Source organism: Apodemus sylvaticus, chromosome 2 (assembly GCF_947179515.1).
Source record: "Apodemus sylvaticus chromosome 2, mApoSyl1.1, whole genome shotgun sequence".
In the NCBI taxonomy this organism is placed as follows: domain Eukaryota; kingdom Metazoa; phylum Chordata; class Mammalia; order Rodentia; family Muridae; genus Apodemus; species Apodemus sylvaticus.
Window position 1 is genome coordinate 57266341 of NC_067473.1, and position 17363 is coordinate 57283703.

At 41.7% G+C, this 17363-nt stretch overlaps 1 protein-coding gene and 1 pseudogene across 3 annotated transcripts in view; one reads left to right on the forward strand and one right to left on the reverse strand.

The window, feature by feature from the left end:
• Positions 1-6608: 6608 nt before the first annotated feature.
• LOC127677874 (zinc finger protein 212-like) lies at positions 6609-8337 on the reverse strand (annotated as a pseudogene).
• A 110-nt stretch (positions 8338-8447) lies between these two features.
• Positions 8448-17363, forward strand: part of Exoc4 (exocyst complex component 4) — a 772455-nt gene continuing 763539 nt past the window's right edge. For 2 of the 3 annotated variants that reach the window (XM_052173402.1, XM_052173403.1), the window contains exon 1: positions 8449-8585. In XM_052173402.1, the coding sequence (XP_052029362.1) occupies positions 8500-8585 (86 nt within the window). In that variant the 5' untranslated portion in view covers positions 8449-8499. Of the gene's footprint in view, positions 8586-17363 lie in introns of all 3 variants that reach the window. The other variant, XM_052173404.1, reaches the window with a different exon arrangement.

Consider the following 17363-nt stretch of genomic DNA (forward strand, 5'->3'; position numbering starts at 1 on the left):
ATTCCTGAAAGCGGGTCTCTGTCCTCCAAAGTGCTTCCCTAACTAAACATGTAAACATGTAACTTAATGTAAAAAATTTAAATCAAGAAAAATATATAGCTGTCCTAGTGAATGTGAAGTGGCAGCTTATTTTTAGTGACTTTAAAATATCATATATATATATCCATATATCCATAACCCCTAAAGAAATAGAAGAGGTCATGGAAAGTCTTCCAACCAAAAAAAGCACAGGACCAGATGGTTTCAGTGCAGAATTCTATCAGGCCTTCAAAGAAGACCTAACACCATTACTCTTCAAACTATTCCACAAAATAGAAACAGAAGGAACACTACCCAAATCCTTCTACAAAGCCACAATTATACTGATACAAAAACCACACAAAGATCCAACAAAGAAAGAGAACTTCAGACCAATTTCCCTTATGAATATCGATGCAAAAATACTCAATAAAATTCTTGCCATCCGAATCCAGGAACACATCAAAATGATCATCCACCACGATCAAGTAGGCTTTATCCCAGGGATGCAGGGATGGTTCAATATACGGAAATCCATCAATGCAATCCACTACATAAACAAACTCAAAGAAAAAACCACATGGTCATTTCATTGGATGCTGAAAAAGCATTTGACAAAATTCAGCCTCCTTTCATGCTTAAAGTCTTGGAAAGAACAGGAATCCAAGGCCCATACCTAAACACAGTAAAAGCAATAACAGCAAACCGGTAGCCAGCATCAAACTAAATGGAGAGAAACTTGAAGCAATCCCACTAAAATCAGGGACTAGACAAGGCTGCCCCCTTTTCCTTATCTTTTCAATATTGTACTTGAGGTACTAGCGCGGGCAATTAGACAACTTAAGGAGGCCAAGGGGATACAAATTGGAAAGGAAAAAGTCAAACTATCACTATTTGCATATGATATGATAGTCTACCTAAGTGACCCAAAAAGCTCCACCAGAGAACTCCTACAGCTGATAAACAACTTCAGCAGAGTGGCAGGTTATAAAATCAACTCAAGCAAATCAGTGGCTTTCCTATACTCAAAGGATAAGCAGGCCGAGAAAGAAATTAGGGAAATAACACCCTTCACAATAGCCACAAACAGTATAAAGTACAGTACAGTCGTGTGACTCTGACCAAACAAGTGAAAGATTTGTATTGACAAGAACGTCAAGACTTTGAAGAAGGAAATGGAAGAAGACCTCAGAAAATGGAAAAATCTCCCATGCTCATGGATTGGCAGGATTAATATAGTTAAAATGGCTATTTTGCCAAAAGCAATCTACAGATTCAACGCAATCCCCATCAAAATCCCAACTCAGTTCTTATAGAGTTAGAAAGAGCAATTCTCAAATTCATCTGGAATAACAAAAAACCCAGGATAACTAAAACTATTCTCAACAACAAAAGAAATTCTGGGGGAATCAGTATCTCTCACCTCAAGCAATACTAAAGAGCAATAGTGTTAAAAACTGCATGGTATTGGTACAGTGACAGGCAGGCAGATCAATGGAACAGGAATGAAGATCCAGAAATGAACCCACACACCTATGGCCACTTGATCCCCGACAAATGGGCTGAAAACATCTAGTGGAAAAAAGATAGTCTTTTCAACAAATGGTGCTGGTTCAACTGGAGGTCAGCATGCAGAAAAATGAGAATTGATCCATCCTTATCTCCTTGTACTAAGCTCAACTCCAAATGGATCAAGGACCTCCACATAAAGCCAGACACTCTGAAGCTAATAGAAAAGAAACTGGAGAAGGCCCTCGAGTACATCAGTACAAGGTGAAAGTTCCTGAACAGAAGAACACCAATAGCTTATGCTCTAAGATCAAGAATTGACAAATGGGACCTCATAAAATTACAAAGTTTCTGTAAGGCAAAGGACACCATTAAAAGGACAGATTGGCATCTAACAAATTGGGAAAAGATATTCACCAACCCTACATCTGACAGAGGGCTAATATCCAATATATACAAAGAACTCAAGAAGTTAGACCCCAGAAAACCAAATGACCCTATCAAAAAATGGGGTACAGAGCTAAACAAAGAATTTTTACCCGAAGAGCTTCGGATGGCTGAGAAGCATCTTAAAAAAATGCTCAATATCATTAGTCATTAGGGAAATGCAAATCAAAACAACCCTGAGATTTCACCTTACACGAGTCAGAATGGCTAAGGTTAAAAACTCAGGAGACAGCAGGTGTTGGTGAGGATGTGGAGAAAGAGGAACACTCCTCCACTGCTGGTAGGATTGCAAGCTGGTACAACCACTCTGGAAATCAGTCTGGTGGTTCCTCAGAAAACTGGGCATGACACTTCTGGAGGACCCTGCTATACCACTCCTGGGCATATACCCAGAGGATTTCCCGGCATGCAATAAGGACACATGCTCCACTATGTTCATAGCAACCCTGTTTGTAATAGCCAGAAGCTGAAAAGAACCCAGGTGTCCCTCAATGGAGGAATGGATACAAAAAATGTGGTATATATACACAATGGAGTACTATTCAGCCATCAGAAACAATGAATTTATGAAATTCTTAGTCAAATGGATGGAGCTGGAGAATATCATACTTAGTGAGGTAACCCAATCTGTCTCTCTCTCTCTCTCTCTCTCTCTCTCTTTTTTTCTTTTGTTTTTTTTGGTTTTTTTTTTTTTTTTTTTTTTTTTTTTTTTTTTTTTTTTTTTTTTTGAGACTGGGTTTCTCTGTATAGCTTCGGCTGTCCTGGAACTCACTCTGTAGACCACGCTGGCCTCGCACTCAGAAATCCGCCTGCCTCTGCCTCCCAAGTGCTGGGATTACAGGAGTGTGCCACCACCGCCAGGCTTGAGGTAACCCAGTCTCAAAAGATCAATCATGGTATGCACTCACTGATAAGTGAATATTAGCCTAAAAAATTGGAATACCCAAAACATAATCCACACATCAAAGGAGGTACAAGAAGAACGGAGGAGTGACCCCTGGTTATGGAAAGACTCAGTGTAGCAGTATAGGGCAAAACCAGAACAGGGAAGTGGGAAGGGGAACAGGGGGACGGAAGAGGGCTTATGGGACTTTGGGGAGTGGGAAGCCAAAAAAGGGAAAATTATTTAAAATGTAAATAAAAAATATATTGAAAAAAAACAAAAAAACCCCCCAAAAACAAAAACAAAAACAAAAAACCCTGACTAAGACAACCTCTTAACAAGAACTGCTATTAATTCTGAAGAAAAACTGTTTCCCCATTTTAAAATATGTTACCTGAACTTTTGAGGATATGTGTCTTTTTGTGTTTGTACATATTCATGTGCACTTGCATAGGTTGGTACATGGGAGTAGCCAGAGGTCAACTTGAGTTATCTTTTCTTGAAAAAAAATCATATATATATCCATATATATATTATACACATACAATATATATATCCATATGTATATATATATATATAATAAAGTCCTTTTTTAAAAAATTCATTTAATTTATCTGAGTACACTATAATTGTCTTCATGCACACCAGCAGAAGGCATCAGCCCATGACAGATGGTTGTGAGCCCTCATGTGGGTGCTGGGAATTGAACTCAGAACGTCTGGAAGAATAATCAGTGCTCTTAACTGCTGAGCCATCTATCTCTCCAGCCCCTAAAATAGATAAATCTGGAAAAAAAATACAAAACAAAAACCAAAACACAAAACAAAAGAAAACAAAAAACCAAAAGAGCTAACAGCTCATAGACACGAGGGTTTGTCTCTGTTTTTCAGTGGCATTCCAGTCATGTGTTAGCCTTTATTATGCTAGTACTTCTCCCTTTGATTACTTTAGCTTATCAGTATGGTTTTAAGCCAGAAAATGCAAATCCTCTATATTTATTCTTTGTGTGTGTGTTTGTGTGTAGGAAGTCCCAGAGGTGAACCATAGATGTTTTTCTTTGTTGTTATCTGCCTTGTTTGTTTTTGAGACAGGTGCTCTCACTGAAATGGTGAGAGGATGACATAAACTCCATTTTAGGACCAGGTCTGATTTCAAAAGGGAAGCCATTCATTCCAGCAACTGACCATAAAACCCTTCTAAATCATCAGTCCCAGGGACTCGGCCATAACTCACCAGCGCCAGAAAAAAAGGACATGAAATCCCCATTCCAAGAACAGCCTGGAGATAACTACAAGATGGAGAAATATCTTTTCTCAGGATGGACCATCTGTGTTGGGCAGCCTTATATGGTTTGGGTATCTCATACTGTTGCTAAACATTCATGACACAGGAATGCAGTTCACTGACCACCTGGACATAAGCCAATCATAAACCAACCTATGTAACATTCCTAGCACCCACCAATGATGTTTTAGATTACCTAAACCTAGCTAAAATTCCGCAAGTTTCCTATAAAAAGGCTTGTGTGCCTTTGTCTGGGATAGCCACTTTTGTAAATGGCCGACCCTGCATGCAGGCTTCTTCTTTTTGAGAAATAAAAACACTCTTGCCGGTTGCATACGTGAGTGGTGGTTTCGGTGAGGTGCTTTCAGACTCAACACCAGTAGCTTGCCAATTTGGCTGGTCAGTGAACAGCCGGATCTTCCTATCTCTGCTTCCTTGGTGCTGCGGTTGTCAGTTTACTTCACCATTCCTGGTGTTTTACCTGGGTTCTGGATCCTTATACCTTTGTGGTAAGCACTTATTTACTGAGGCAGTTCCTCACGCCTCCACATTATTTTTTTCTCTTCCCAGCTTGTTTACACTGTTCAGGGATTTCTGTTTCCACATGGATCTTAGAGTCAGTTATGTCATTGCTGAGAAGGTTTTGCCATCATAGCAGCATCCGTTTCTCATCTATGATGTTTTACATGTTCTTTATCCCTTTATTTTTTTAGCAATATTTTGTAGTTTTCTACATATACATATTTGACTTTCTTGTTCAAATTCATTCCTGTGTTTTATTCTTTTTATTTCTGTTGAGTTGGGATTATTTGGTTATTTTTTCTTTCCTTTTTCTTTTCTTTTTTTCTGTCTTTTCTCCCCCACCCCCAACCCCCTTCCAAGTTCTTTCTATCTAGTCCTGGATGTTTTGGAACTCACTGTGTAAAGCAGGCTGGCCTGAAACTCACAGACATATACCAGTATCTACCTTCTAAGTGATGGGATTAAAGGTGTGTGCTACCATGCTGGCTAGGTTCATTTATTTTTGAGATTACTCTTTCTTATTGTATAGGAATATCTCTAAATTATTGTTGTTCAATCTGTATCCTGTGACATTGCTAAAATTTTTATACTAGCTCCATTAGTACTTGGTTTATGTTCTTTATAATACATTCTATAAAATCATATTGTCTACAAATATAGATGGCTTTGTTCCTACCTTTGGAAATTAGATGCTTTTCTCTTTCTTTCTTGCTCTGGCTATGATTCTCAGAGTTTTATTGAGTAGATACTGTGAAAATGGACAACCTTGTCTTGTTCCTAATCTTAATGAGAAACTTATTTTTCTTTATTGTATATACTGTTAATTTGTTTTAAAAATTCCCTTATATTTATGCAATTTCCTTCTTTTTGGACTTTTTTTTTTTAAAACACAAGTAACAAGACTTATTCCAGACAAGAGCATGTTCACATACAAACCCACTGACACCTCCCTCTCCAAATGACAGTGGGGCATGTACTTAACACTCCTGAGACAAGCAAGCATCTGCGTGCTTCTCCATCGTGCTTGGTGCAGTCGTTGAAAAGTCTAATCTGAACATCCTCAAGTGATGTCTGGTGTAATAGGATCAAGCTCAGTCTCTCACCCCCATCCCACTCCAGGGCTGCACGAACACACGGGGGAGGGGAAGTATGTTGAGACACCAAACTCCCAGAACTGCACTCTTAGCGTCTGTAGGGGCTTCAGGGGCTTCTTCTTGGCCTGCCTGAGAAAATCAGCCCCACCTGCATGACTCAGCAGCCAGCCAAAGCTGGCTCTCTGGCCTATGTTATGTGTGGGTGGGCTAAAAGAGGCCCATAACCTACTCCCTCCTGCAGGGTAGGCTCAGTTCCCAAGTTGGGAACAACTTCTACAACTCTTGAAACTTATAAGTCAAGTTTTGAGCCATATTAAAACACACACACACACACACACACACACACACACACACACACACACGAATCTAACTCCTAAATGGGGGTCTTTAGAACAAACTAAACAGTTCATTTAAATTATTTATATTAGTTATTAACAAGGAGGCTACAAAAGGAAGAGCAATTGAGGATAATACTTCCTGGAACTTTCCACATACCTCTGTGGCCCCATACAACTGTGGGAGGACTTATGAAATGCTAGAATGGGCCCTGGAACTGGCCACTGGTCCCTGTCGAGTGAAAGTGCACCAGTTAAGAGAAAATCAGAGACCTGCAGGGCCTAAACAAACCCAGCAACAAGGCCAAAATGGCTAAGGCTGAGGCCACAGATCCTTCTCTCCTGTGCCTCAGCTTAGCCTTTGTGCTTAGACAAGGAGGGCAAAGCAGAAACTGTTTTCCTCAGGAAGAAGTGAGCCAGACTTTGTAGTGTGTCTTCCCAGGACTGATGTCATCACACCCCACTCCACCCCACCCCTGCCCCGTGCCCACGGATGACGGTGAGGGGCTGTCAACCTTAAAGCAGGCCATCGGGTCTTGCAGATTCTGATGCCAGCCCACCCTGCTCCTGCTGGTGAGTTTTCTGATGCTGCAAGACAAAGCCCAGTGAGAGGGCTGGCTGAAGAGGGTGCTCTTGCCACAGTACCCTCAGATAAAAGAACTCCGACTTTTCCTCCAAGGGATGTGGCAACTAAGCTGTTCGGTGGGAATCTCTCCTGGATTTGTGGGCTGGTGCTGAGGCCTTCTTGCTGATGGTATCGCTGCTGGGTCACAGGGCTGACCTTGCAGCTGAAACCCCTGTGGCACACCTTATACTGATGGCAGCTTCGACCTTTCGGCCTGGGGTTTCAGCCCGGGCCTGGGTCTAAGGCTCTCCTCAGGTTCTGTGGCAGAATAAGATTCCCTGCCCATGTGGCTCTGCAAATGTGCAGCAGGCTGCTGCTTGTAGCAGAAGCTGATCTGGTATTTGGGACCCTGTCCACACTCACCCAATTGCACCTGTCTGTGAGACTTCTGTTTTTTTTTTTGGGGGGGGGGGGAAGTCCAGATTTCTACCAGGGGCAGAGTCTCTACTGCTCTCAACAGACTCAGGGATTGAGTCCCCAGGGCCCGATTCCAAGACGGCAGAATCTCCTGGACTATTCTAGAACTCAGCCTGCTCTGAGCCAAAGAAAGCCTGCTGTTCAGCAGCTCTGGAAATCATTCTGGGAAGACCTGCAGGGCCCACCTGCTTGCACAGCATCTCCTGTTTAACCACGACCCTATCTGCCACGTGGGTACCTTCTCCCACCAAGTCACCCACCATCTTTGTACCCAGTTCCACTTCTTCCTCTGGCTGGCAGAGGACCTTCAGAGAGACCAGTGTCACATCGTTGTTTTCCATAACATTGCTTTTATTTTAAAAGTATGGTTGAAAAAAAAGTATTTGTACAAAAGATTTTCCTCTATCAGTTGAAATTGGTCTGTGGTTCTGAACCTGTGGGTTTGACTCCTTTGGGGTTGCATATCAGATATCCTGCATATCAAATATTTATATTACGAGTCACAACAATAGCAAAATTACAGTTATGAAGTAGCAATAAAATAATTTTATAGTCGGGAGTCACCACAACATGAGAAGCCGTATATATTAGGAAGATTGACACCCCCTGGGGTAGATAGATGCTTTCCTCCCTCACAGCCTGTGTTTTTAACCATTTGTCATAACCTCAAAAGTGAACTTGTACATAAGACAAATATAGAAACATTCAGTCTCAGAAGAATACCAAAGAAAAATCTCAGTGACTATACATTTTTGCATTTGGTTGATTTAAAGATAGTTTTTTGTTTTTGTTTTTTTCGAGACAGGGTTTCTCTGTGTAGCCCTGGCTGTCCTGGAACTCATTCTGTAGACCAGGCTGGCCTCGAAACCCACCTGCCTCTGCCTCCCAAGTGCTGGGATTAAAGGCGTATGCTACCACAGCCCGACTAAAGATAGTATTTGAAGTTAATATTTTTGCACTTTTTGGGCCTTCATTAAATAGAAGAATCTGCATATCCATTTTGATATCATTAGATACATTAAATTCAACCGTGTACAGTTATAAAATGGAGTAAACTGAAAAACAACTTAAGGTCTGAAGAGATCTAAAGAGACACCAATAAGGAGGCTTGATGAAGTTGCCATTGGTTTCTCGTCCAGGCATGCCTGGGACCTGCAGAAGAACTACATTTCCCAGAGTGCTTAGAGAGGACAGGCGCCTCATCCTCCAGCTGAACATCAGTCCCGCCTCCTAACTCTAATGATTGGGCTTTTCACTTCCGCGCCTATGCGCTTCTCTTCTGCCATTGGTGGATGTTCCGGGTCAGCCGCGGAGTTTACACTTTCCCGGTCCTGTCAAGCACCTGGTTCTCGCTCCCGTACCAAGATGGCGGCAGAAGCAGCTGGTGGGAAATACAGGAGCACAGTCAGCAAAAGCAAAGACCCCTCGGGGCTGCTCATCTCGGTGATCAGGTGAGGGAGGCAGGAGGCAGGGTGAGGTCAGGGCAGCGGCTCGACCTCCGCTGTGGAAGGGAGAGGCATCGGCTGGGCTCCGCCCGCCGGCCCTTCTCTTCCTTTTGGCCTCCCCAGCCCCTCCCCAGGGCCTGTTGCCCCCCGCCGGGCAGTGCTCTGTGACTCCCAGTTTCTCTGGGGCCAGGGTTAAGGGAGGACATCCCACCTCACCAGTCTTCTCAGGGCATGGCCCTTACTTGGGTCCCCGGTCCTAAAAGCTGGCTCGCTTGGGTTCTGGTCGAAGCCTGGAGCAGGTGTATTCATTCATTCGGACAACAGGTTCTGGTTGACCCCGGTGCAGTGCGCACTCCTGAAGGCCAGCAGGGTCCCGGGCATGTCGGGTTCAGGCCCAAGTTTCCTGTTAGGAGTTGTAGAGTGTCCAACTCTGGGCACCTTCCACTACCTGTGCATAGCCACAGCTTCAGATCCTAGGTTTTGCGTGAGCTGTTAGCATTGGATATTGAAGTGACACTCTCTTCCTTCCTTCCTTCCTTCCTTCCTTCCTTCCTTCCTTCCTTCCTTCCTTCCTTCCTTCCTTCCTTCCTTCCTTCCTTCCTCCCTCCCTCCCTCCCTCCCTCCCTCCCTCCCTCCCTCCCTTCCTCCCTCCCTCCCTCCTTCCTGCCTTCCCTCCCTCCCGCCTTCCCTCTCTTCTTCCCTTCCTCTTTTCATTCTATCTATCTATCTATCTATCTATCTATCTATCTATCTATCTATCTACCTATCTATATCTGTCTGTCTATCGCTTTCTTATATCAGTTTCTTACCATACCAAAATAGAATTTCAAATTGCCCTCCTCATTACTTTTTCCCCTAAACTATTAGGGTGAGAGTCGGGTGTGGTGGACTATTTACTGGTCTCTTTTTCTTTTATGTTTAAAATGGTAAACAAATTTAGATCAGCCTGAATAAAATGCATTATGACACACTTATACGTTGTTGTCATTTGAATTTCACCCCCTATATTTTCCTAAAACAAATACCCCTTGCTTCTCACTTTCCTCCACTTGACCTTCACTTTGAGTTAAGGGGGCTCCTGTAATGAACCCGATGATCTTTTTAAAACCCAGGATCCACCAGAATCTGGTAGGTATTAAGCCCTTGAGAGAACGGGCAGATCAAGCTTTAAAAGCTTTGAAAAGTTTACCATTTAATGGATTGAGAAAGACCCGTGTAAGAGTTTTATGGTAGAGACAAAAGTTTGGGAGACTGGCCTGTTCTTATCAATTTTATTTTACAAATGAGAGGATAGAACTGTCTGTGAAAATGATACATTTCCCCGAAGGGAAAACACTCGTGTGTAACTGCAGGCACATATTCTTACTTTAAAATATTCTTAGTTTAAAGTAAAGTTCAGATTTGTCCCATGATATTAAAACCTCAGTCAGAGCATTTGTAGTAGCTTGCCTTAACTTTCTCTGGAATTCTAATATGAGAGTTTGGAATCCTTTTCTGACCTTGTTTTTTCCTGCCTGATAGACAACACTCCCTTATACAGTAGATAAGTATGTGGGATGGTGCCTGGCATTTACTTAGTACTTAGGAAGTGTTTGTCGAATGAGGGAATGAATGCTCGAGTTATGCAAAGACAAGATATATTTTTACCCTTGAGGAGAGTGTGGACTTGGAGAAAGGTGGAGTGCTATGGAGATTCAGAATTCATGGAAGGAGTGGTCACTTCTGTGGAAGTGGAGTGGGTTAGGGAGAGTAACTGTAAACAGATGTCCCATCCTCTTCCTCATGCTTCTGAATCTTTAGGTTATATGTCAGATTTCTTAAGTGGCAGTTAGATTTACCCTCAACATGTGATGATATTTAAAAACCGAAAAATAACTTAAAAGCTTTTTGGCTGAGTCTGCTGTGGAGTCGTACATTTGCCTTGAAGGGCCAATTCCTTGCCCTTTCCAGGGGCATCACCCACTGCTGGATAGTGGACCTCATTGTTTTGTGTTGAGCTGTGGCAGTGGTTCTACCTTTAACACAGTTCCTCATGTTGTGGTGACTCCCAACCATAAAATTATTTTGTTGCTATTTCATAAGTGCAGTTTTGCTACTGTTATGAATTATAATGTAAATACTTGATATTAGACCCCAAAGCAGTCAAGAAATACACCACAGGTTGAGAACCCCTGAGTTACATGTAGCTTAGTTGGCTTCAAACTCATTGCGTAGATAAGAGTAACCATGAACCCTTGCTTCCACCTCCCGAGTCTGGGACCTCAGGTGTCTGTCATCACACCTGGCTTTATTTGGTTACCCATCTCATGCCGGCCTGCATCACCTACACTTTATCACTGTGATTTTGGCCCAGACATCTTTTACTTTGACTTTTGTTGTGAAGTACTGCCTTAATTTTAATTCCTAATCCAGATCATGTCAGAACACATGAATGACATGTTCCCTTTATTGTGTTTTTTGTTTTTTTACAAACATGCTATTAAGGTATGTCCAGACCTATGATTTTAGGCAAGTTTAATAAAGATTGGGCTTCATACTTACGCACGAATATGGGACTGGATGCTTCTGCTGCTGAAGTGTTGCTGTTTTATCTCAATATTTCTTTTTATACAGAAAAGTTTGGCTTTGGAATGAGGGAGGATGTTGCCAATCTCTTTTGGTGTTTTCTTCCTGATTCTCTTTTGTGCTTGATCCAGTGGTTTAAGTCACATGAACAGTGGGTGAGAGGAGAAGGGTAGTGTGACTTTGGTGTTGGGATTTGGGGTGGGAGGAGCTTGATAGGCAGCCAGGAGTAGGCCTGTGTGTTCCTCATTAGTAACTGTGTGTCATTCTGAAGCTTCTGCTCTTCAGATCTGTGCTCGTGCCCTTCATGCTGCTTCTCTTGCACAGCACAGCCATTATTCTCAGATCCTCCCATGGACTTGAGTTGCCTCCTCCTGTCCTCAACTTTTCTCAGATTCTCTCAGAACACTAGACCTTTTTGGTTGCTTTGGCAACAAGCTTCCCAAATGCAAACCCATTTTAAGTTTGTGTTTATAAAGTCTGAATATTCCTGAAAGGGTACGTGCTGGCTCTGTCTTGTTGCCCTGTACCTGTCATTTTGTCACAAAATAAGTTAGTGACAGAATCCATGTCTTTTGAACAGTTTGATTGGCTCACCTTTATGCCTTTATATCACTGAGCAGCAGCAGGTTTTTGTTGTTTTGGAATGTTTAAAACTTTCCTTCGGTTCTTTTTCAAATGTATAAAAATAGCATTTCTATGCTGGGTTTAATGTAACAATTTATATTGCATCTGTCTGTCTATCTGTCTGGCAATCTATCTATCTATCTATCTATCTATCTTTGAATGATAAGATCTATAGCTTTGTCTGGCTTGGACTTGCTGTGTACACCAGGCTGGCCTTGAACTCACAGAGATATATCTGCTCTGCCTCCCATGTGCTGGCAGTAAAGATGTGAGTCACCACACTTGGCTAAAGTGTTATTTTAGTAGCAGTTTGAAGAGAAGAACATTTATTGTTGTAGACAACTTTCTAGTACTGGGTTAAACTCCAGATAAGGCCTAGTGTAAGTACTGAGCTAGTACACTCAAAGGCAATGACCCAGACTCATCACCCTTTACTCCTTTTGTTTATATGTGGATTTTTGAGATAGGCTTGCATGTAGTGCTCACTGGTCTCAAACTTGCTGTCTAGGCACGGATAATCTAGAACATCTGATTCTTCTGCCTCCCCCTCCTGCTGCTGATGCTGGGAGCCCAGGCTTGGCCTGCCACAGCCAGTTCTCATTGCCTAGAGTACTAACTAGATGACGACTCAGTGTTTTGCTGGTATCAAGAGTCTGTCACTGAGAATTTAAAATTAAAAAAAAAATAGAAATACAGTACAGTTGCATTCTTAAATTTGATGGGAAGGGAGCTTTGAGATATGTAAATTAAATTTTTAATCACTTAAAAATCCTGTGTAAATATATTTCAGGCCTGTCTGGTGTGTGATGGTTCACTATTGTGTCTATATAGAAGTCTCAGGCCCGTGAGGAAGGGTTTTGATGAGGAGAGATAGTGCTTTGGTCTTTTGGAGAATGCCACTAACTGTAGATTAAAGTCACCACTGGCCCTTTACAGCAGAAATAATTGGGTAGACAGAGTCCTGTTTAGATTTTTTTATTGTCTCTGTCTCTCCCTCTCTGTCTGTCTCTCCCTCCCTCCCTCTCCACACACCAATTCTGCCTTCTTTCCTATTGATGACTCTACCTAAGCCTTTTGTTTGGTGTGAAGTTGGAGTTGTGAAAGGAGCACGATGACATTTCGGAGATGTTATTTTATTTTTGTGAGTTCTTGTCAAATTTTTAATTGGGGAATGTGTCTACCACTTACTGTTACGAGATTTGCTTTCCAATTAAGCATTGGCTCCTCCTTCTTTGTATGTCAGCCTGTAAATAGCCAGTTTAATTGGAGAGACAAACTCTGGTTGTGACTTACAGAGACCTTATTGAAACCTTGGAGCAGAGCTCTCGTAGATGGCTGGTTGCAGATGTCAAGGAGGTTTGAAGGCCATTGGTAACTTACATTTTCATCAACTTTTATGTCTTCACAGAAGTTGGAATTTCAGAAACATAGAAAATCCTTTATTGTATGCTCCCGTTAAATTCCTTCCTTCCTCTGCAGAGGATATTTTGGTCAGCCTATAGTTAATTCAAAGTAAGGTTTGTTGAGAGGACCAGGCTTTGATGTGGACTTTGAAGAGAGACCTTTGAGGTTTGTGGAGGTTTGTGGCAGGAAGAGCTTAGCCACTCTGCTTTTAGTTCAGCTGCAAGAGCAGTGTTAGGCATAAAAACTATTTCTAGTCTCCTCTCTTCATTGGAGTCCAACCCATAGCAGCCTTTAGGTTTCTCATTCTTTGTTTCCCTCCATGATGCACTGCTATTTGCAAATTACTATAAGAATAGAGTGTCAGGACTGTTGATAGACCCACTTGGTAGAGTACTTGCCTAGCACAAAGCCCTGGGTTTTATCCCCAGCATAAACTGGGTGTGGTGGTGCATACCTGTAACCATAGCACAAGGGATACAGGGTGCATGAGAACCTGATTGGCAACAGAACAGACACTTTCAGGGGTTCCTGGGGGCAGTTGATAATTACATTTACAGAAATGAGAAGAAAGCCTTCTAATTTCTGGTTGTACATGCAGAGTTAGTATCTTGGGGAACCAAGTCTTGGTTTCTAGCCTCAGGACTCATTGTTAATGTTGGAATTTTTTGAAAGATTTGAAGCATGTAGTTTTATTATTGGGTAATACATCAAGTTTTTCAACCCATGCCTTCATAGATATGTTTGATCACATCCTTTAGTGAGGGTGTGGTTTAGGGTAGCTAAGAAAAATGTACTAGCCTATAATCTCGAATCACTTACTCAGCATCCCACTGCCCCCAGTCTTACTTTCCCATTTATGAAATGGGATGGTGAAGATCTGGTGTGCTATGGGGGATCATGAAATGAGACAAGGCATATAAAAGTGCCTTGCAGAGTTTGAAACAGAGAGGCACTCAGATGCCTAATTCTTCATTTCTAGTGTCTGTAGTGTCTTTGGTTAGAAACTTGAGTTTTATTAAATCTAAGAATACTTGCCTGGCATTCCTTAGGCCATGGGTACAATCATGGGTACAACAAACAAACAAACAAACAAACAAACAAAAACAAGGATCCTGTGCTTGCTAGGCAGATTTCTACCACTCAACTAAATTCCCAGCCCCTATTTTGCATCTCATTAAACCTTTACTTCTATAATAGTTTGATAGGAGCTCTTCCATTAGGACTCTGAGACAATGCTGTGACATGTCTTATAGTTCTTTATTTTAAAGATGTAGCTCTTTTGCTCCCTCAGTCGTGTTGCTCTGGTGTTTAATGTGGTCACAGTAGGCTTTCTTTGGACAGGTCAGGCTTTAGAGTTCTTTATTACTCATTAGATTTTTGGAGGCTGTTTGTAGTGGTGAATTTTACCTTCTGTTGGAGACATCTCAGAGTCTGCTCTGCTTACATTTGCTAACTGCTTTACTGCTGTGAAATTACTTAGGACCTTGATCCTTATAGCAAGTAGTAGCTAGTCTTTTATGTGCTTGGGATTCAGCCTTGAAGACAGTGAGAACTCACAATTTGATGCAAAGTAATGAAAGAATGCTTCTGGGTTACTTTTGGTAGTGTTAGTAAAAAAAATTATGTATTCCAAGATTTTTAAAAAATTAATTATTTTTTACACTCCATATTTTATTCTCCCCCTCCCCACTGTCCACCCTCCGACTGACTGTTCCATATCTCTTCCCTACCCCTTGTCTCCACATGGATGTCCCCAACCCCACCTTACTTGACCTCTAAACTCCCTGGGGCCTCCAGACTCTTGATCATTAGGTGCATTATCCCTGAATGAACACAGACCCGGCAGTCCTCTACTGTATGTGTGTTGGGGGCTTCATATCAGCTGGTGTATGCTGCCTATTTGGTGGTCCAGTGTTTGAGTGATCTCAGGTTCAGATTAATTGAGACTGCTGGATCTCCTACAGGATTGCCCTTCTCCTCAGTTTCTTTCAGCCTTCCCTTTCAACCACAGGGGTCAGCTGCTTCTGTCCATTGCTTGGGTGCAAATATCTGCATCTGACTCTTTCAGCTGCTTGTTTGGTCCTCCGGAGTGCGGTCATGCTAGGTCCCTTTTTGTGAGCCCTCCATATCAGCATCCTTCCATATCAGCATCTCCTATCTCCTGAGATTGCCTATTTCCATTCTTTCTGCTGGCCCTCAGGGCTTCAGTCCTTTTCCCTCATCCTCAGGAAATTGGAAAGCTTCTGTAAGGCAAAAGACATAGTCAATAAGACAAATCGGCAACCTCCAGATTGGGAAAAAAGTCTTCACTAACCCCACATCCGATAGAGGGTTAATATCCAAAATATATAAAGAACTCAAGAAACTAATCACTGAAAAACCAAATAACCCAATCAAAAAATGAGGTATAAAACTAAACCAATTTCACAACTGCGGAATCTTGAATGGCTGACAAGCACTTAAAGAAATGTTCAAAGTCCTTAGTGATCAGAGAAATGCAAATCAAAACTACCCTGAGATTCCACCTTATACCAATCAGAATGGCTAAGATCAAAACCTCAGGTGACAACACATATTGGAGAGGATGTGGAGAAAGAAGAACACTCCTCCATTGCTTGTGGGATTGCAAACTGGTACAGTCACTCTGGAAGTCAATCTGGAGGTTCCTTAGAAAATTAGAAATAGATCTACTTGAAGACCCAGCATTTCAAGATTTTTTATGAGAAATTTTTTCTGAATTGTATTCGTTATTAGAAGTCCTTTCAAAAAGTAAATTCATAAATTATTTATGAATTCAAAAGATATTGTTTGTTTTTTATTTAAAATAGTGCTGTTCACACACACACACACACACACATGCTTTTCATCTTAAAGGGAATAAGAGATAGTTTGTTCTGGAATCATTTTGAGGACCTGTGCCCTAGGAACACAGATTTAGGCTATACCGAATTCCATGTTCCAAAGTGGGTGCAGTTTTATACTAACAGTCATAAATCAATGAAAGTTTAAAGTACATTGGTGTATACATCGGAGAGGCAGGTACGGCAAGATGGGGGAGGTTCTCCCATAGGCCTGAGATGCTATCTGATGGCGGTCTTAGCTTTTTGTGCTGGTGGAAGGTAGTGGTCTGCCAAGTTAATAGATTTCTAATAGTTATCTGTTAGTTACAGGATGTGGGCTCTTAGACAGGAGTGGGCAAGGAGTGGCTATTCCCGGGGCTACGGCTAACCCAAGACAGTCTTTAGTCTCTAGACCCACCACATTCTAGTCTCTCTCTATCGCTGCAGTTTTAATCAGTCAGTCAGTCTCTGTAGACACAGCTTCTTTTCAGGAATTGCCATTCACATTATCTTATACCCAGAAGTGCTCTGGAGACTCCTAGGAATTCACTGTCTCAGGCACTGCCTGACCCATCTGACATGTATCTGCATTTTATAACTGTATAGATGATTTAAAAGCATGATAAAGCTAGAGTGGCCCTTAAACATGCTTTATTGGGGAAATGAGATATAAGAAACAAATTCAAATTGTTACTTTTTTTTTTTAAAAGTTCAGATAATGATAGGGCTATGATCTCTCTCTTTAGAGAACATGCTTTTATTAATTAATTAATTTATTATTACTCAGGGTGGAGAGATGGCTTAGCAGTTACTGCTCTTATTGAGGACTGGAGTTTGGTTTCCAGCATGCCTGTAACTTTAGCTCCACTAGGTATCAGATGCCTCTGGCACAATTGGCACTTCCCTCACATATGTAAACATTTACACACACACACACACTCACACACACACACACACACACCATTAAACAAAATATCTCTTTAAAGTTTAAAAAAGCATTGCTACTAAGATGATCATTTGTATAGTGAAATCGTCACAAATACAAATCATGCCTGGGATTTTGCCAGTGTAGTTGGGGAAGAAGATTTGAGCCAGTCAAGGTTAGATGAAGCCAGATGGAAATGTGACACTATTTCGTGAAGGTGGAGTCTTTTTTTTGACAAGTCTTTTAATTTTAAATTTTGCCATCAGAAGTTTTTGACCAATTTAAAAATATGGTAAAAATTTCCATAAAAATGAATGTGTTGTGGCTGGAGGCAGAGCATTTACAAAAATACTGTATGATATTTTTTAGATCAGTGGTTCTCAATCTGTGGGCCATGACTTGGGTCAAACGACCCTTTCACGGTGG